This window comes from Pelophylax lessonae (assembly GCF_965119305.1).
Source record: "Pelophylax lessonae genome assembly, chromosome: 1".
Lineage (NCBI taxonomy): Eukaryota > Metazoa > Chordata > Amphibia > Anura > Ranidae > Pelophylax > Pelophylax lessonae.
This window is the reverse complement of record NC_138768.1, coordinates 426,308,410-426,329,926: the sequence shown is the minus strand read 5'-3', so window position 1 is coordinate 426,329,926 and position 21,517 is coordinate 426,308,410. Positions and strand designations below refer to the sequence as shown.

General features: G+C 43.5%; 1 protein-coding gene across 3 annotated transcripts in view; it reads left to right on the top strand.

Annotated features, from left to right (window-relative positions):
* SVEP1 (sushi, von Willebrand factor type A, EGF and pentraxin domain containing 1) overlaps nt 1–21,517 on the top strand; it is a 573,162-nt gene that overhangs the window by 403,518 nt on the left and 148,127 nt on the right. For all 3 annotated transcript variants that reach the window (XM_082255001.1, XM_082255000.1, XM_082254999.1), the window contains exon 24: nt 9,587–9,788. In XM_082255001.1, the coding sequence (XP_082111127.1) occupies nt 9,587–9,788 (202 nt within the window). The remainder of the gene's footprint in view (nt 1–9,586; nt 9,789–21,517) is intronic.

Here is a 21,517-nt window from a genome sequence, read left to right as displayed (position 1 = left end):
AGAGATGCTTGAGAGGGGATATGATATCAAAGTACAAATACCATACTGGAGACCCTAACATAGGGAACAAACTATTCAGCAAAAGGAAAAAGCCTTTAACCTTAAAAAGTCGAGGAAACAGCTGATACTCAACTCCTAGCTCACGTCAACCTGTGAGGGCTTCGTTCCTCTGCGGGAATACAAGAAACTGGGTGGAACATTGTCGCTTGAGGATGGCCTGCATCCAGTCCAGCCCAAAGGACCACCAATTCCCTGTCTGCTACAGTGTGCTTCTGACCTGCTGCTGACCTATCAGGAGGACTTGCAAGACTGAATAAAATAATGCACAGCCTCATATAATGCTGAGCCTGGCCTGAGACTGCAGGCGTTACTGGAGTATAAGAATACAGCGTGTCAGCTATCCTTTACCAAAGGAGATTACATATATCTTATGGTGCTGTGAATGCTGAATACCCCCTTGGTGAAGAGAGTCTTCCGGTAAGTCCGACACATATGGGGGAGCGCGAGTGAAGACACCGGCACAAAAATGTTATGAAAGTACATTTTTTGATTTTTCGCTTTTCGATTTTTGTGCATACAGGGTGCAAGCACTTGTCACTTTTAAACGTTGTATTACAAATATGCTATTATACACATCACTTTATCACTGACTCACTCACATTGATTTATTGGGTTTTGTGATCTGCCTCAAACTATTAATTTATGTACAGCACTTATGTAGAATAGGGTTGGGTACAAATATAGGCTAAGTATTATAATAGATCCAGCACAATCAGCGCCACATCCACCAATCTTCCCTAATACACATATTAACATCTACCCAGGTAGAAGTTTAGTGCAGGCAGTAGCTTCATATAATATCTAATCTTTAAAATAGTCCATAGCTGGGGTACTTTATTCTATTCTTTCCAGGACCAAAACGTAGCATAAGCAATCTAAACACTTCTCTGAGTCCTATCAGTGCTGTCCTGGCTGTAGGTATTCTGCCTTCACTTCCTGGTCTCCCAGAAGACACAAGCAGGAGCCACAGGCTCCTGCTGCTGTCAGTCTAATATTATGGGGAGGGAGTAGGGGGTGTGGCCAAGTAGTGCTGTGTGCATCTACATATGTACACTGCTTGGCTTGGGAGGGCTCCCACATTGGTGCCCCCCCTAACACATGGCTTGGTATGGGGGCACCCATAGGAAGAAGGAATGACCAGCATTGGCGGGGATCTCCAGAAAAGGAGATAAGGGACCACCCTCTGCAATACTATTGAACGAAACAGGTAAGTATAAACATCTTTTTTTATTTTATAAACAAAAAAGTAGGCTTTAATATCATAAAGATTTTTTTTTATTAATAAAGGAAGGAACTGTTTAAAAAAAAAAAAAAAAAATATATATATATATATATATACTATTACTGTATGTAGTGACATGTCAGAATTGTATTAATGCAGACTTGTAAAGTTCCTGAATTCTGAATGCCTCTCTATCCGGCATCCTCTTTGTCCTACCTATTCTCCGTAGTCTAGACTGATTATGTAGGTTATCTTTGCTGTAATATAAAAAGTATGCCTTGGCCTCGTATTACCTCTTGCTCTAGAATAATGTGTGTATGTTTCAGCTTAAGCCCAAGATACCCTGCTGATTTCAATGTTAACCAAGATCACCTTGGTGAATATTTTAATACCTTAACCATTGAAAGTGTACATTTTATTAGATAATCCTTCTTTTTACATAAGTACTGTGGCATCCGTGCATACAAGGTAAAGGATATGAATTTTGGAAAACAATCATAAAAGTTTCTTACTGTAATATTAAAGATATAAAAAATGAAGGAGACACATGATAACAACCTGTAGGTATAACAGTCTTTCGCATTCTGTCTTAGGCACCTGCAGAGCAAGAGCAGTAAATGCCAATTTTCTCAGCACCATGGCTCACTGCAAATGTCTATTGTCTGCTCTTAGCATTAATCCTCAATAACAGACAAAATAGCTGTTATGATCCTACAGCATCCCTTGCTTGAAGGTTACTTATTCCACAATATTACATGAATCAAGTGACCTTGGATTGAATTAAGTAGTGTTTATGTGCCGTTTATGACCAGAGCAAATAAAACATTGATTAGTGTTATAGCATTTGAAATATACAGCCTGGTGGACTCATTTATAACATACCAATTTATGCCAGCAATAACACTTGCCAGAACAGATAGTATGACCTGAAGCTTCTGTATACGTCTAATACAGAACATTTCTCAAGAGACTAAGAAAAACAATTTGTATGCACGTCTGATAACCATGGATAAGTTATAAATCATACAAATGGAGGGTACTATGTAACAATTGTGAGTGGTGTATTATGATGCTCACATACTATTGCCAGTTTGAGATCCCCACCAGGACACCATCTCCACTGTTTAACTGACAAAACCTGTTCTTGAAAGTCTTACAAAAATTATGTTTTCTATTGTTTTGTGATATGGAGCCTGCTGTATCAAATCACAGTTTTATGTGATGAAAAGATATCATAAGATTGCTTCTACATTTCTGCATGATTGATCATTAACAAATTATTTGGCAGCATATGCATGTAGATAATTAGTCACATTGCATGCAAACTCGGCATTCATTTTAATCAAATGCCTGCTTAAATGAATAGTAACATGCAATAAGTACAGCTCTTTTCAAAGATCTAAAGGCACTACAGAGAGATTTTAAAAAGTTTAAAAAAAAATATAAACACCCAAATGTGATACATAAATATGGATGCATTGAAAAAGGTTGTATAGCTTTTATTTTTCAGTACGACTTTTAGTGTAAACTGTATCGTTAAATCTTCTTCTGATCCCCTGCAGGATAATTCGAAGCCAACCATTACATTACCACCCCTAACATCCCAGCGTTTAGTTGGGGAAGAAGTAGAGATTACATAGTTATATAGCTTATAAGTTAAAGAAAAAAGACCTATACATTAGGTTCAGCCGATGTCTTGTGTGTGCATGTGATTTTTATCCTCTAACAATAGCCCTGTATATTTAACTGCCTGGGGAAGACATCTAGAAATGTTTTGGGAGTTGTCAACACTCTCAGCTAGTACCACTTCTTGGGGAGGGAGTTGGACATTTTTACTACTCTAACCTCTAAAGGAAGTTAAACCTCCTTTTTTTTTAATCTCAAAGGTCTTGCCAGAAAATCATTTTTGGGGTCTAGGTACTCTGTTGAGGTGGCTACCAATGGTTCCCTGCTTACATCACTGACTGTGATAGGACATTATTTTATTTAGTTATTACAGGTACTTATATAGCACTGTTAATTTACGAAGCACTTTACATATATATATATATTGCACATTCACATCAGTCCTTGCCCTCAAAGAGCTCACATCAGGTATTCTACCTGAACAACCTAATCCTAAATCAGTTACAGAAATGAACAATAGTTGAAAAGACACTGTAGATTCATGCATGAGTGCCATTGTGGAAAAGTACTGTCATGTTTTGCAGGAGTAGAAGAATATGTTATTATTTTTGCATAGCACTTTTTATCTATTCTTTATAAATATTTTGTAAGGAGCAAGTTTGAGTTGGTCATACATGTTCTCTTCTGAATAATGTAGTATATACTATATATATACTATCAGTCAAAAAATTGTAGAATGCCTTCACTTTAGTAGGTATCAGCTAGTGGTTACCCTTTATTAAGTTTTATATACGGCCATAAAAAAAAAAAAAACAACACGTTTCAGCCAGTCAGGCCTTAATCATGGCTATTGTACAAAATCACAGACATTTTAAATAAAAATTCAAAGTCACATTTCAAAAGAAAAAAATTAGAAGAGTGAGGGAAGTACAAACTAAAATCAAACACCATTAATACCATTAAAAAATGCATATAAAACAGGGAGTACCACAAATGTAAGAATTTTTGTCATCCATCTAATAGAAAACATCAGTTCTTGTACAAAGGGTTTCACAATAATCTGATGTAAATAGATACAAAAATAGGGTTAACACAAACCTAAATGGGAAAACTTGGATGGGAGTAGAGACCAGGATTGGGGTGGATCTATCTCAAATACAAATCCAGACCTAACTGGCGATTAAGACCATAGGGCATGTGGGTCTAAAAATCTACCAGACCTTGCGCTCCAAAAGCCTCTGGCATTTACTCAACCCCTGTCAGCAGGAAGCACCCTTCAATACCACAAAAAAAGGACATATTGTCACTATGAGCATTGCTGAAATGCTTAGATACATTTCTCGCAATCCCGCTGAATGCTATCAGAATAGTGTTGCCAAATACGTGTGTGTAATGGTCGTAAAGTACACCCCATGTATTGAAAGTTGCATAACGTACATTGAATCAAATACACAACATAACGTAACCATAATTGATATAAAGCAAAATGTCATATTCATCCCCAATGACAGACAATGTAAATTTCTTTCCAACCTTATGTACCTGACTATATTTGCAAGTATTAGCTCCACAGTGGAAACAACCTGGACTAAACAGTCAGCTTTTTTTTCCCTGAGGGAATTGACATGAAATATCTAGGGGAAAGCAGGGGGGGGGGGGGGGGCACGCCAGCTAGAGAAACAGCAAACCTTAGATAGAATCTCGTGTAGCTGTTTATCAGAATACAGGATGAGAAGGTTACTCTTAATGATGTTTACATGCTGGTTATATTCAACTGAATAAGTTGTTACAAATGTAACAGCAGCATTCTGTTTCTTAGATCCACATCTGTTTGGATTCCCACTCCTAATCTGCAAAAGGTCATCCTTCTAACAACTAGATGTCTAGACCCCACTCAATATACCACTCATACTGAGAAATATATCCAGATACTTATCCTTCATGCCATACCATCAGGAAAGTGTGTGATTGACCCTGCATTTTTTCTGTAGCAGGACAACAACCCCAGACTTGCACCCAGTGCCCTTAAAGTGGTTGTAAACCCAATTTAAAGAATTTTGCCTATAGGTAAGCCTATATTAAGGCTTACCTATAGGTGCTATAAATATCTCCTAAACTTGCACCGTTTAGGAGATATTTACAGTGCATGCAGCCGATGACTTCATCGGCGCATGAGCTCTGAAGGAACGGCCACCCGTGCCGTGACCGGCGGCTCCCGGGACCGGAGGACACGATCCAGGAAGCAGGACGGCCAAACATGTCGGCCGTTCTGCGCTGAGCGGGCGGCACTGAGGGGGCTTCTTTTTTAGGTAAGTACTTCATAATTAGCTAGTATGCGATGCAGATGCATACTAGCTCATTATGCCTTTGTCTTTACAGGTTTTTTTTTCTCATTTTTTTCAGAGGGTTTACTTATGTAAACCCTCAGCTTTTAAGACAATTAATTCAGTTTAAAATATAAATAAAAAGCAAAACCGTTGTGTATAGATATAAAAAAATATATATATAAATACTTTTGTGATCACATTCCCTCTGTTCTCAGCTGCAGAGGAGCTGGGGAAGGAGAAACAGCAGCACACTGACCTTCCCAGTGAAAGGCTGTGCTGAGGGGGAGGGGTGTCTGATCATTGGAGGAGAGCAGCAAGTCTGATCATTGGAGGAGAGCAGTCTGAGTTCCCAGCATAGCTAGAAAACTGTCCACAGTGTGCTCTCCTGCTTAGTGTGGTCAGTTTTTTTTAATAGGAAAGCAGAGAAACTGGCAGAAACACCAAGGATTTCACACCAAGTTAGAAATAAAAAAGAACAGGATACTTTTTCATGCAAGTACGTGGTACAGCGGGCACATATCAGAAATATGAAATGTTGAGTTTACATATGCTTTAAGAACTACACTGAACAAAATTATAAATGCAACACTTTTGTTTTTGTCCCCATTTTTCATGAGCTGAACCCAAAGAACTTTTTCTATGTACACAAAAGGCCTATTTCTCTCAAATATTGTTCACAAATCTGTCTAAATCTGTTTTAGTGAGCACTTCTCCTTTGCCGAGATAATCCATCCACCTCACAGGTGTGGCAAATCAAGATACTGATTAGACAGCATGATTATTGCACAGGTGTGCCTTAGGCTGGCCACAATAAAGGCCACTCTAAAATGTGCAGCTTCACTGTATTGGGGGCGGGGGCCGAAAACCAGTCAGTATCTGGTGTGACCACTATTATCCTCACTCAGTGCAACACATCTCCTTTGCATAGAGTTGATCAGGTTGTTGATTGTGGCCTGTGGAATGTTGTTCCACTCCTCTTCAATGGCTGTGTGAAGTTGCTGGATATTGGCAGGACCTGTAACACGCTGTCATATACGCCGATCCAGAACATCCCAAACATGCTCAGTGGGTGACATATCTGGTGAGTATGCTGGTCATGCAAGAACTGGGATGTTTTCAGCTTCCAGGATTTGTGTACAGATCCTTGCAACATGGGGCCGTGCAAAACTGTTTCCTGTGGTTTTCACTTTTTACACTTTTTTGGTGAATGGGTATGGGTACTATGTGCCCCATACCCATTCACATAGGGGGTGGACTGGGATCTGGGAGCCCCCTTGTTAACGGGGGCTTCCAGATTCCAATAGAAGGTATAAACTCTGCGCAAAGATCTCTATTCGGATGTGCAAAGGGCAAAAAGGTGCAACTATAGGTGACGATGTGAAAGGATAAATGTATAAAACACAGGTGTGTGATAAAAATGTATAGAATGTAAAATATAAAAGATAATTGTAAGGCTGCAGCCTCCCAGAATATTAGTCCGGAGACTAAATCTGAAGTGGGTAAGAGATGGGTGTTGGCGCTGCCTTAGGTAAATTAAAAATCAGTGTACAATGTAAACATATGAAGTGATAATGCAATAAAGTGACAAGTGCAAATATTAAAGTATCACAACTTATAAAGTGCACACTTAAAGTGATGTACAGAAATAAAGTGCTTATCAAATAAAGTGCTAGCATGCACGTGCAAAAGTCCTCAACTGTATCACACAGTATGATGTAAGTGCTGTGAGTGCTAGTAAAAAGCCAGTTAACTCTAGGGTATAAAAAGTATGGAGACACAGTCCAGGTTGGTACTGGTGTACAACAAAAAGTTCAACAGTCCGATTTGGTGAAGACTCTAGGGTCCAATGGCTGTGTATGACATGAAAGGTATAAACCAAGGCAGATGGATAGTCAGGTGAGAAAACACACTACCGATTAAAGGAGTGACCCCGTGCTGGGCGGTGAGGTGCTAGGTGATCCCTTCTGGTAAAAAGACACACTCACCAGAGGCACCCACCCCACACAGGGGTATAAGGCGGGTGTATAGCGATCAAGGAATCCTAGTATCTCCCCTCCTTCTGGGTCGGTATATCCTGGAAAGTAATCTCGGCTGTCCTAACTGTAGGTATCCCTAGGATAGCAGTAGGTCCTAATATCCTCTTATGGGCCGGGAGTAATCCGAGATGTCCACCAGAAAGGGTATCACAGCCGTATGCCAGGGGACAACAGATAAACAGGGCACATAGCGTAATAACGTCTCAACAAAGTTTATTTGTGCATAAAATGGAGAGGTACTCACATATAAGGCAGGTAAATAAGCATGGATACGAGTATGGAGCTGCTGATATGGAGCTGCAGCCTGCTGATGACGTATTGATTATGAAACGCGTATGGCGTGTCGCGTCACTTCCGGTTGTGGAATCGAGAACGAGGCTCGGACCGTACACTGCTCCATACTCGTATCCATGCTTATTTACCTGCCTTATATGTGAGTACCTCTCCATTTTATGCACAAATAAACTTTGTTGAGACGTTATTACGCTATGTGCCCTGTTTATCTGTTGTCCCCTGGCATACGGCTGTAATACCCTTTCTGGTGGACATCTCGGATTACTCCAGGCCCATAAGAGGATATTAGGACCTACTGCTATCCTAGGGATACCTACAGTTAGGACCGCCGAGATTACTTTCCAGGACCTACCGACCCAGAAGGAGGGGAGATACTAGGATTCCTTGATCGCTATACACCCGCCTTATACCCCTGTGTGGGGTGGGTGCCTCTGGTGAGTGTGTCTTTTTACCAGAAGGGATCACCTAGCACCTCACCGCCCAGCACGGGGTCACTCCTTTAATCGGTAGTGTGTTTTCTCACCTGACTATCCACCTGCCTTGGTTTATACCTTTCATGTCATACACAGCCATTGGACCCTAGAGTCTTCACCAAATCGGACTGTTGAACTTTTTGTTGTACACCAGTACCAACCTGGACTGTGTCTCCATACTTTTTATACCCTAGAGTTAACTGGCTTTTTACTAGCACTCACAGCACTTACATCATACTGTGTGATACAGTTGAGGACTTTTGCACGTGCATGCTAGCCCTTTATTTGATAAGCACTTTATTTCTGTACATCACTTTAAGTGTGCACTTTATAAGTTGTGATACTTTAATATTTGCACTTGTCACTTTATTGCATTCCAGATTCCAATAGGCCCCCACCCGCAGACCTTCACAACCACAGCCCAGGGTTGTCGAGGTGAGGCCCTTCTCCCCATCGACATGGGGACAAGGTGCCTTGGGGGGGTACCCCAAAGCACCCTCCCCATGTTGAGGGAAAGGGGCCTGGTATGATTCAGTAGAGGGGGCACTCGCCCCCCCCTTTCCTGGCCTGGCCTGCTTGCATGCTCGGATAAGGGTCTGGTATGGATTTGGGGGGGGGACCCCACACTTTTTTTTAAATCTTGGCATGGATTTTCCCCTAAAATCTATACCAGAACCAAAGGGCCTGGTATAGATTTTGGGGGGGACCCCACACATTTTTTTTTTTTAATTCTGTGATGGGTTCCCCTTAACTGCCTAAATACAGGGCACTTTCACCCCCTTTCGGCCAAGACCCATTTTCAGCTTTTAGTGCTCATTGACATCTATGCGAAATATTGGAGTCTATGGGAAATGGTGGTCTGCTTGACATGGTACTGCTCCCCATCTTTAACATTGGCATCTATGGGACATCTTGGTCAGCTTGGCATGACAATGCTCACGAACTATAATTGACAGGGACACCAAACTTGGGGAGTACCGAGAGGGGACCTAGGACTACAACATATCCATACATTTTACAAGTGGGATATGCCTGTACACTACACTGACTGCACTAAACTGATTGAACTCACTATTCACTAACTACCTGCCTAATCTCTATTGTCACACACTGCAGCAGCCTTATATAGTGTGGGGCGTGGACTTAGCCCCTGAGCTATGATTGGTCAAAGGCACTCTGCCTTTGGCCAATCATGGTTCTGACAGGACATTGTGCTGTGACTGGCCAAATCATACAGGTCAGGTGCATGCTTTGGCCAATCATCAGCAATCAATGCACTGTAAGAGCGCAGTGCATTACGGGGCGCCCATCGGTGGACAAACTTTCCGCCGAATGCCCCATTTACGTTCGACTCGAACACACAGCCTATCCCTAGATTCACCTTTTCTGCTTTCTCTTTGGAACACTTCAGGAATATGAGAAAAAAATTATTTAAAAAAAAAATGTATAGCACATGGATTCTGAAAAGAGTCTAGGTGGAGTTTTTAGTTTATTTTTAATAAGTTCATTCTTTAGTAGTCTTACTTGGCTATGCTTTTTCTTTTCCAGGTACGCGTTGTGAAATAGAAATAGATGAGTGTTTGTCAAAGCCTTGTCTAAACAATGGAGAATGCAGAGACCTGAAAGGAGATTTCCAGTGTGTTTGTCCTCCTGGGTATGCAGGCAAAGTATGTGAGCAGAACATTGACGAGTGCCAAAGTGGTCCTTGTAAGAATGGAGCCACCTGCACTGATGGAATTGACAGCTACAGGTGATGACTGTTTGTCACTCTCATTGTTATGTCCGTTAGAAAACTGAGTCTCATTGTAAAGTGCATCTTGAAATACATGCTTTTTCTGCACCTTTCATACTGAATACAATTCAGCTCAGTACGTACCTCACAAAATAGAAAGAAGTACATTTTTTATAAATAACATAGTTTAGAAGAAATATAAATACTTTAGAAATGTGCAGAAATCACCCACTTTTCAGTATGCCAACTTTTTAAATGCCCCCCCGTGTAGACTCTGCAGACTTTCTGCAATCACAGCCATGAGGTCTTTGCTATCCATGGGTTGTAAACTAAATTACAACATTTAGTATATTTTTACAAAGTAATCTAAGTTGTTATATATTTTTGACGGATTACCAGCTGTGACTATTACAAACTTTTTTCAACCCTGAATTTCTTTTTGCTTTTCACTGGGTAAGAATCAGAGTTTTTGCTGTCTTTAATTACTTTGGTTACACTCCTTCAGGAAAGTCAAGAGGGCACTTTGAGGCTCAGTTCACACTGCTGGGGCCTGAATGTCACGTGACTTGCGGTGCGACTTAGCTAGGTGACATCCTGGCGATTTGAGCACTACTTTGATAGAAGTATAGGATAGAAGTCAGATAGAAGTCACCTTGAAGTAGTACAGGAACCTTTTCTGAAGTTGGAGCGACTTCAGTAGTGGTAATTAAGACAGCTCTCCTTAGCTAACATGAGATTTCACATGTCATGTGGGGTTTTACAAGTCTGGTCCCAAGTCACGGTGGTGTGAAACGAGTCTAAAGCTCTGCATTCTGGGAATTAGACAAAATCTACCCTTGCGGTGGGGCCCCCAGGCACTACAAAGATGAAATGCTCATTTAGTCTGGGGGTTCAAGGATAAGCTGCATTAATTACTCTATCGCTCTTCTGCCTGAAGTTTCATTACATGTAGCGCAAGGCTATTAACCCTGCATTCTACATGAGGGGTGAGCAGTGGCGGCCCGTGCATAGCGGGCGCCAGGGCGCCGCCCCCCTACCCCTAAAAAAAAGAAAACAAAAAAAAAAAAAAGACAAAGCGAACAAATAAAGTTTTACAAAAAAAAAAATTGGGTTCGCCGGCCTTTGTAATGGAAGTGGTGGCTAGGGGGGGGTTACGTCCCAGAAGAGGCGCCGATCGGCAGCCTTCTGGGGGCGTAACCCGATCGCAAGTCCTTGCGATTGGACACCCCCACTTTCGGATATCCTGGCTGTGATTGGTCCAGTCTCCAGCCTGGACCAATCATCATCCAGGACATCCGATCCCTGAACGTCACAATGGGGGCGGTGCCGGTGCGTGAGTCAGTCACTCACCGTCACCGCCGCTCGGAGGACGAGGGAGAAGCCCCTCTCCTTCCCGCCGCCGCAGAGAGGACGGACTGGATCGAGGAGGGAAGAACCCGCCGCCGCCAGGTAAGTGCATTAAATTGAAGGGAGCACGCACGCTGCACTCTGCATTGATTGGGGGACAATGCTGTGGGCACTCTGCATTTATTGGGGTACATTTCTGTGGCACTCTGCATTTATTGGGGTACAATGCTGTGGGCACTCTGCATTGATTGGGGGACAATGCTGTGGGCACTCTGCATTTATTGGGGGACAATGCTGTGGGCACTCTGCATTTATTGGGGTACAATGCTGTGGGCACTCTGCATTGATTGGGGGACAATGCTGTGGGCACTCTGCATTTATTGGGGGACAATGCTGTGGGCACTCTGCATTTATTGTGGGACAATGCTGTGGGCACTCTGCATTTATTGGGGTACAATGCTGTGGGCACTCTGCATTTATTGGGGTACAATGCTGTGGCGCTCTGCATTTATTGGGATACAATGCTGTGGCACTCTGCAATCATTGGGGTACAATGCTGTGGGCACTCTGCATTTATTGGGGTACAATGCTGTGGCGCTCTGCAATCATTGGGGTACAATGCTGTGGCACTCTGCAATCATTGGGGTACAATTCTGTGGCACTCTGCAATCATTGGGGTACAATTCTGTGGCGCTCTGCATTTATTGGGGTACAATTCTGTGGCGCTCTGCATTTATTGGGGTACAATGCTGAGGCGCTCTGTATTTATTGGGGTACAATGCTGTGGCGCTCTGCATTTATTGGGGTACAATGCCGTGGGCACTCTGCATTTATTGGGGTACAATGCTGTGGGCACTCTGCAATCATTGGGGTACAATGCTGTGGGCACTCTGCATTTATTGGGGTACAATGCTGTGGGCACTCTGCAATCATTGGGGTACAATGCTGTGGCACTCTGCAATCATTGGGGTACATTTCTGTGGCACTCTGCAATCATTGGGGTACAATGCTGTGGCACTCTGCAATCATTGGGGTACAATTCTGTGGCACTCTGTAATCATTGGGGTACAATTCTGTGGCACTCTGCAATCATTGGGGTACAATGCTGTGGGCACTCTGCATTTATTGGGGTACAATGCTGTGGGCATTCTGCAATCATTGGGGTACAATTCTGTGGCACTCTGCAATCATTGGGGTACAATGCTGTGGCACTCTGCAATCATTGGGGGACAATGCTGTGGGCACTCTGCAATCATTGGGGACAATGCTGTGGCGCTCTGCAGTGATTGGGGACAATGCTGTGGCGCTCTGAATTGAAAGGGGCATGCACGCTGAACTCTGCATTGTGGGGGCACAGCACAGTGTTCATTGCATTGAAGGGGGCACAGCACAGTGTTCATTGCATTGAAGGGGGCACAGCTTCAAAGTCACGCAATTTTTTTACTGCGTTTTTTTGGCGCGAAGCAATACCTATTACATTTTTCTTTTTGCGCCCCCCCAAAAATTTTGAGCACCAGCCGCCACTGGGGGTGAGCTTGCGACCACAATGGGAAGTAGAGAGACAGCAGCACTGGACTGGTCACATGGAGGGAGCCTGCTGAAGCTAGGAATACAGTAATTATTACACCTTATAGGGCTAAGATGAAATGAGAATTTAGAATTTAGTGAAATTTCAAGAGTACAGCCTAAGTGCTGGTTCACACTGGTGCGATGGGGGAATCCTGCGAATCCACTGCAGGTTCCTGTATCACACCCGACTCGCAAGCAGCTCACATTGCCATATGCGAACTGCTGGTAGTGTCAATACAAAGTTAATGACTCCCCAAGATTAGTTTGCATATCACAGTGCGAACTGTCAATTTGGACAGGAATTGGATCGCATAGGTGTGAACATCCATGTAATCCGATTCTGGTGCAGACCAAAAAAGGGTCCTGCACGACTGCACGAATGCCATGCAAATTTAGCCATACAATCTGTATGGCTGAATTTGCTTTGCACAGACATTGCATGTGATTTGCAGAGTAGTGCTCTCTGAATCACATTAGTGTGAACCGGCATTTAAAGTGATTGTAAAGTCTCATTTTTTTCTTTTTTTAAAATAACAAACATGTTATACTTACCTGCTCTGTGCAGTGGATTTGCACAGAGCAGCCCGGATCCTGCTCTTCTTGGGTTCCTTTTTTGTGCACCTGGCCCCTCCTTCCTGTTGAGTGCCCCCAGAGCAAGCAGCTTGCTATTGGGGCACCCGAGCTGAGTCACAGCTCCCTGTGTCCATTCAGATATGGAGTCTTAACCCGGCCCTGCCCCTTCTCTCTCCTGATTGGTTGACTGACTTTGATTGACAGCAGCGGAGACGAATTGCACCGCACTGCTGTCTCAGCTAATGAGGATGGGAGACCCGGGTAGCTGAGACACTCCTGCAACATCGCTGGATAAAGATGGGCTCGGGTAAGTATTAGGGAGGCTGAGGGGGGCTGCTGTACACAGAAGGTTTTTTGGGCATTTTTTAACGCATAAAATGCATTAAAGCGGAGTTCCAGCCACAAAATCGACATAATCGATTTTGTGGCCATCCGCTTGCTTTTCGGCACCTGAAAAGGAAATGGATAGTTACGATTTTTAATTTTTTTTACTTGTATTGTAGAAAAATATACTCACCTTCCTTCCACTTCCTCCATCGGAGGCCGCGGCCCGCGGCCCGCGCCATCACTTCCAGTTTGCAATGATTCCTGGGAGCTGAACGTCATCGCTCCCAGGAATCAATGCGCCGGCACCGGCCCCACTCGGCACTTCCGGTGCGGCGCTGCATTCCCTGCTAAACAGCTTCTGGGCATGCCCAGAAGCTGTGGAGGAATGCGGAGCCGCACCGGAAGTGACGAGGGGGGACGGTGCCAGAGCATTCTGGGAGAAGAGGACACGGAAGAGGATGCAGAAGAGGATCGCGCTGGCTTCAGCTGCCCACATACGAGATGGCAACGCTGGAGAAGAAATTTTAAAGGTGAGTATTTCTTCTTGCAGGTAAGTGCGACCTGGGACAGTACATAGGCTATCCATTGTGGAATGTACTAGCCCTGACTGTCCCGGGGGTATTTTTATTGAAATTTTTTTTTCATGGCCGGCACTCCGCTTTAAGATGAAAAAAACCTTCTGCCTTTACAATCCCTTTAAATGCAGCATTTGCGTCTCATAAAAAAAAACCTCGGACCCTCATGCATGGTAAAGAAGCATCAGTGCTTATCAGTGTTTACAGGAGTATAGCCTCATACAGCTGTTTACTTTTATGATAGGCTGTATGCAGCACATGTGACTCCCTAGGCACATGAAAGAACTGGGGTATTTGCACTAGACAAATAAATTGCCTAAAAATCTCCATGTCAAAAATCTATTTAGTTGCAGATTACTAGTTCCTGGATGGTGGCTGCATTGGTTTTGTTTTCAGGCTGTTTACCTTTATTTTCACCTGGTGATCCAGCCAGCAAGTCTGTTATTTTTTACCTAATTTAACAGACCAAGCTGCCCAGACAACAGTTAGATGGTTGAGACACACCATTTATCACTGACAGGACTGCTTATGGTGATCAGCCTTTATTTATTCATTTATGTAAAACCTTTATCCTAAAAGGAAAAAAACAGTTTGCTGTAACTGATAATAAAAACATTGCAGCGCAACTAAAAAGCACATTAAAATCACAATCTATAGCCCAAACAGAAAAAAGTCCTTAAAGGGACAATACTTTGATCTACACCGAGGACATTGTTTTTTTTTTTTTTTTTTTAATAAAGAAATTGTCAAAAATTGTGTGTTTCTATTTATTTTTGACACTCTTTTTTGGTGAATGGGTAGGGGCACAATGTACCCCATACTCGTTCACATAGGAGGGAGGAGAGGCGGGATCTTGGGGTCTCTTTGTTAAAGACTTCCCGTCTGCCCTATAGGCAAATGACTACGGGAAGGTGGTTGCATTATCCTGACGGCGGCCGTATAATCGCTCTGCGCGCCCCCCGAGGTCCCCATTAAGCTGCACCAAATACATTAATTCTGCATGGGCTAAACATTTACTCTGCATCTAATAAAGTAAGTTTAGGGTATTTGTTTATGATTATAATTTTGAAGAACAATATTAATTTAAATACCTGCTATGATGAGATAAGGGAACAAAATCAAGGTTATGTAAAACTGCATATTTTAGGTTTATTCTTTGTCAAACCTGTGTTTGCAGTCATTATCAAAATCCCAGATGTCTTCACACCTGCAGGAGATTTTCAGCTACAATGACAGCTATGCAGAGGACATGAACACAAATTAAAGATGTGAAAATATAAAGCACCCTAAATAGAACATGCAATTTGTTGAGAAAAATGTGATGATGCAATTTAACCATTCAATTGTATTTACAATCTTTCTGACACAGTTTTAATATACTTGTTGAATATTGATCTGCTTTGGATCGGAACAATGCCGATAGAGTTATATCTGTCCCTGGCCTAATTTTTAAGAGTAATGCATGTGTGCACACAGAGAAATGCTGACACTGACACAGTCAGGGTGAAACAGTTCTGCTTTATTGCTTCCGCCTTTTAAGCTTATAAAGCCCGTACAGAACATCTCCAGGAAATGTCCTGTAGGCATGGCATTAAGTATAGACATTTAAATTATAATATTATTTGATTGGATGTATCTATGCGCATATAACTTCTTCCAGGATATGACCATCTTCTGTCCTAGGTGTGTCCCTCACTGGAGGCGCCATCTTGGAAATCATCTGTTCTTCTTGTTTTCTTATTGCTTCGATTTATAGAAGAAAAGTGATCTGGCAATTATGTTTGAGCAAGGAAAGTATTTCATATAACTAAATAGCATAAAAGCATATTAGCATATTAGCATAACAGCACTATAGCATAAAATACCATAAATGGGTATAAATGGTTTATAAGCTTGTATATAATACTGTAGAAATAGGCATTTTACTAAACCATCAATTACATCCATTACAGATTCCCCCCTTAAAATGTCTATTTCATCCTGTCCCTATCGATCCTAGCTCATCTGTCCTCATGCGCCTTGGAACTCTTTTGTGCTGCACTTTAGACGAGTCATTGCTAATCAATCACCCCCCTTGCCACGGTCTTTGCACATGGGAAGTCGGATGCTCTCCCTATGGCCCTACAGGTCGCTGACAGAGGTAGGGAATGTCTGCAAAGGTGTATATGGTTTTCCATGGTCTTCTTCCTCAAGTTCTATGTCTTGGCTCACAAATGTGGGTGTAGTTTGGTCTATTGCTTTCTCCATGAACTTCCTCAAGCAGGGGAGTACACAGCAAACCACAAAAGCAAGGAGGATTAGAATGATCAACACAGTCACTCCTATCTGTGCCAAGACTTTCTGCCACTCACTCATCCAGTTAAAATATTGATTCCATGGGTCTGTGACACCTGAATTTTTCTTCAGTTCAACTGATAGTTTCCCTAACTTCTTAAGAGCTAATGTGATCTTACCATTCGGTCCAGTGTTGTTCGGGATATAGGTACAACAGGTGCTGGTCTTATCTATCATGGTACAGACTCCTTCTTTTTCTGCTAACATCATATCCAGAGCCATCCGGTTCTGGAAGGTACTTTGAGATGTGGTTTCTAATTGTTTAGCTACCCCTTGGAATGCATCCTTGGTGTAGTTGAGAAACCTTTGTTGGTTATAATATATATAGTTTATCCAATCTACATTCTTATTGACAGTTATTATGGGGATTAGGGATTCAAGATCGGCCTTGACCTGGTCTTGAGCCTTGTATTCATCTGGGACCCCCCTTGGAACTCCAATGGCGTCTATATATACATGAGGATCAAAACTTCCAAGGAGAGCTTCCCGTTTCATCCTTTTACCTGGGGTCAGACTGATATGTGCGTCATGAGCACTTTCTGTCAAGATGTGCAAAGGCATGATAGCCTTTGCAAGGGCACACTCTCCTCTCCACTCTAGCCTCTAAAGATTGGGTCTGGTTTTGCACCAAGTTAGTTGAAACATGACTGTAAGAGGCACAGTAACCTCTTGGGAAGGTCCCCAATTTTCTACCCTTTCCTGTGTAGCGGACATAACAGATGTAATTCCCAGTATATATTGTGATAACTTCTTTAGGCTTTGGGTCCCTGGTTGAATAATCAGTGGAAGTGTTAGTAAAGAGGCTTAGGAAACACTCCTCTGTTTCTTCAGGTATGTTCAATGGGACTGTACCTAAGTGTGGTCTAGCACTGCCACAGACATAACAATTGGTTCTGTTATGCTTACCAGCACTGTACCTCATCCACTCTAGCCAGAGATTGGCTTCTGTGCAACGGTTTCAGCTGCCATTGTATCCTCAAAGGTAGGATCTGCCATCTCACCCCTATCAGAGGGACTAAGATTCCGTATATTTAGAACAAGTGTCATGCTAGGCCCTGTAAGGTGAGACGGTCAACAAGGGCTCTCCTTGGCTATCCTTACTATCCTAAGCTGGTTGGGGTTGGTATCCCCAAGGTGTCCCTGTGTTCCAAGCTGCTGCTCCCCAATAGGCACAATTCTTTCCCCATGACCCCGTGGTAACACATATATACCCTTCCCCATGTCCTGTCTTATACCACTCTGATCTGCTATTGAGTTCGGGGCATGGGAGTATCTTACATGCATGAAAATCAAACGTGGCAACATGGGTATCAGAAGAATTATACCAGAAAGTGATCTTTCCATTATTTTCAGTAATGGCTGCCTGTTGCGCCTTAGTTGTTCCCAACAAGAAAAGGATATATATAATCATGCTTCGTCCTCGTCCGCCCCCTTAGGCACAGGGGCTTTCTTACAATGGGAGGCGTGTATCCAGGTGTTCTTTCCAGCCACCTTCACTGATGTGGCAGTTACTAGGAGGACTTGGAAGGGACCATCGAATCTGGGCTCAAGGGAGTGTTTTCGTACAAATTTCTTTATATAGACCCAGTCTCCGGGGACCAACTTGTGTGTTCCTGTATCTAGTTCAGGATCTGGAATTGAAGAAAACACTCTCGCATGGACACGGGTTAATTCACGAGACAATGCAATCACATAATCAGCCAATACGTCAAATTGAAGTTGTAACTGTTGCGGATAATAACATCCTAGTCTAGGGGCTGACCCAAAATGTATCTCATAGGGTGATAAACCATGGCTCCCTCTTGGAGTGTATCTGACACTAAACAAAGCAATAGGTAAACTGTCTGGCCAACTCATTCCTGTCTCCTGGGACATTTTTAACATCCTAGACTTTATTGTACCATTCAGTCTCTCTACCTTTCCACTACTTTGTGGATGGTATGGGGTGTGAAAAGCTAGTGTGACCCCCAAGGCTGTCCATATTTCTTTGGTTACTGAGGCCGTAAAAGCCGGCCCTTGATCACTCTCTATAACCTCTGGGACGCCATACCTGCACACTACTTCTGTTAGAAGCTTTTTAGCTGTGGTCTTTGCTGTCATGTTGGTAACAGGGAAAGCTTCTGGCCAGGAAGAGTACATATCTATGATCACCAAAGCGTACTCATATCGGCTACTTCTTTGGCATCTGGATGTGGTTGATCTGTATTCTCTGGAAAGGATACTGGGCTTTTGCTAGGTGTTTTCTGGGCACTTTCTCCGGTCTTCCAGGGTTGCACTTATCACAAATAGTACATGATTTGCAAAAATTGTTGGTGAGTGGGGTGATCCCTGGGGCCAAATAGTATTTGTTGATCAGGGCGTTCATCAAAGTTTTTGATAGGTGAGAGGCACCATGAGCCCACTGTACTACTGCTGGGAACATAGATCGTGGCAAACATGGTCTCTTGTCCAATTCCATGAGTCCATTCTTCAATGTGGCTCATTTCTTTATCCACATCTCCTTTTCTTCTTTACTTGCTGCTTTCTGCTGTTCTTTGAGGGGTGTCCAGTCTACAGATGGGCTTTGCAGGACCATGGTGGTTTGTACAGCTTCAGTATCTTGTATGTTTTGTGGTGCTGATGTTGTTCCATCCGGAGCAGGCATGTCCACTCTGTTAACTCCTCGCGCTTCGTATGCGGCCTGCTTTGCGGCGGTGTCCGCCAGGTGGTTGCCTCGTGCTTCTGGAGAATCCAGTCTACCATGTGCCTTTACCTTAAGTATAGCCACTTGGGCAAGAAGAAGTAGAGCATCCATCAAGTCTTTGATTGCTGCACCATGCTTCACAGTTCGCCGTTAGAAACCCTCTGGTCATCCAGAGGATCCTATAGTCACAGGCAACCATAAGGGCATATCTTGAGTCCGCGTGGATGTTGACTCTCTTTTCTTCTGTTAATTGGCATGCCGTAATAAGGGCTCGAAGCTATGCTTCTTGTGCAGACTTTGAAGGAGTTAGGGCCGAGGCGTGGAGGATTGTATCCTCGGTGGTGACAGCATATCCAGTGTGATATCTTCCTGCTTGGTCTGCATATCTTGATCCATCTACATAGATAGCTAGGTCAGGATTATCCAGAGGCACTTCACTTACAGTCGGTAGATGTGCAGTTTCCATTTTCATCATCTCAAGGCAGTCATGGGGAATATCACAAGGATCGTCTCCCCCCTCGAGAAGTGGAAGCAGAGTGGATGGGTTGAGCGTGTTACACCTGAGAAGGATGACGTTATCCGGGAGGAGTAGGGCACATTGAAGTCTGAGATGTCTTGCTGTCGACAGGTGTTTTGGTTGTACTTGATTCAGTATGGCTGCTATATCATGAGGGGCCAAAAGGATGAGATGATGTCCCAACACGAGGTCAGCAGGCTTATCCAGGGGAGCCTGGGCTGCGAAGACGGCTCTGAGGCAAGAGGGTCCCCCCCCAGCCACTGGATCCAGTTGGCAGGAATAATAGCCGATGGGCCTGACCTTGTTGCCATGGGTCTGAGCCAACACTCCTGTGGCATGTCCCTCTCTCTCTCTGAGACAAACAGCTTAAAAGGCTTCTCATAGTCTGGGAGGCCGAGGGCGGGGACCGTACATAGAATTTCCTTCAGAAGTTCAAAGTTCGGAGGGCCTCTGAAGGTAGCACGAAAGGGTTGGTCTTCAGGGTTCAGGGCATCGTACAGAGGTCAAGTGTTGGGCACAGAGTTGAATGGGTTCCCCTGGTTGTCTTGTCCTTGCTGTCATTTGCCTCCTTGTAGGTCACTGTCAGACTGCCTGTTGGTAATCCTCAGAGGGCTTCGACGCTCCCTTTTGAAGTGTCCGGACTTACCGCAATTATAACAGACTCGTGGATTTTGTGGCAGGTGTGGCGTGTCAGAGGTCACCATGAGAGGGGTCATCTTTTTGTTTCCCTGTGAGAATTCTATGCCTTTTGCTACTAACAGTAAAGTATCGAGGGACAGCACTCTATACTCTGGGCGAGACAGAAGCAGACCTTTCTGAATAGGTTCCCTAGGGCCTGAAACAAATGCGGAGGACAGCATCTGGGTATGTGCCTTATTCTGCTTGTCAAATCCCAAATCTGTTAATACCTGTGAGATTCTAGTATGGAATATCTCAACTGATTCAGTCTTCTCTTGTGTAATGTCCTGTATGTTGGTTGCTTGGTCTAACTGAGTTAAATATTCACGCCCTGAGTCAAAAGTGTGGTCAGCATCAATTCTAGTAGCATTGAAATGTTTTTCCATCACCGGCCAATAGGCATCTCCTGCCTTAATCTCACAGAGGCTTATTAAAACCCCACTAAGCACAAGAATATGATTTCTGGATCTGTGCAACTCTCATATTAAAGGATTAAAGGGCATGGGCTGTTTCTCAGGGTCTGGCAAACTGGTTACTGTTTTTTTTTTTTTTTTTCCTATCATTTTTATGGTGTCATCAGAGGACACACGGTCTCCCTGGGAATGGGACAGCATTGTTGATAAATGAGGACCTCAGCCTGCCCACCTAAATGATAGACCTAGCTTTCTTTACATATTCCTGATAATCAAAGAGGGGGGGGGGGGGGGTTTGGGTCTGTTGTAACCGCACACCTTGTTCAGTTGTTAAAAATGTGTCAACATTTTCAGTATACAAAGGATGCACAGCCATGTCCCAGCCTGCTGGCAATGATTCACCGGGGCTCTAGAAGCGAGGGGGCCATGAGCTTCCTACTTGGCTCACTGTGGGCACCTTGGACATGGAGAGGAGGAACTATGTTTGCCCCGGACTGGTTGGGGTTATCATTGTCCACTAATGTGACCAACCTTTGTTTTGGGGTGGCACCGGGATTGGGATTCCTTTGAGCTACATGAGTTGTTCTAGCATCAAGGGAAGATAGGTGGTCATGGCTGGCATCATCTGAGTTTACTTCATCATCGGTACCAAGTATCATTAATGGGGTAGATTGTGTCCCTTTATAGTATGCTAAAGTTGTTTGATCAATTACCGGACACATAGGTATGGG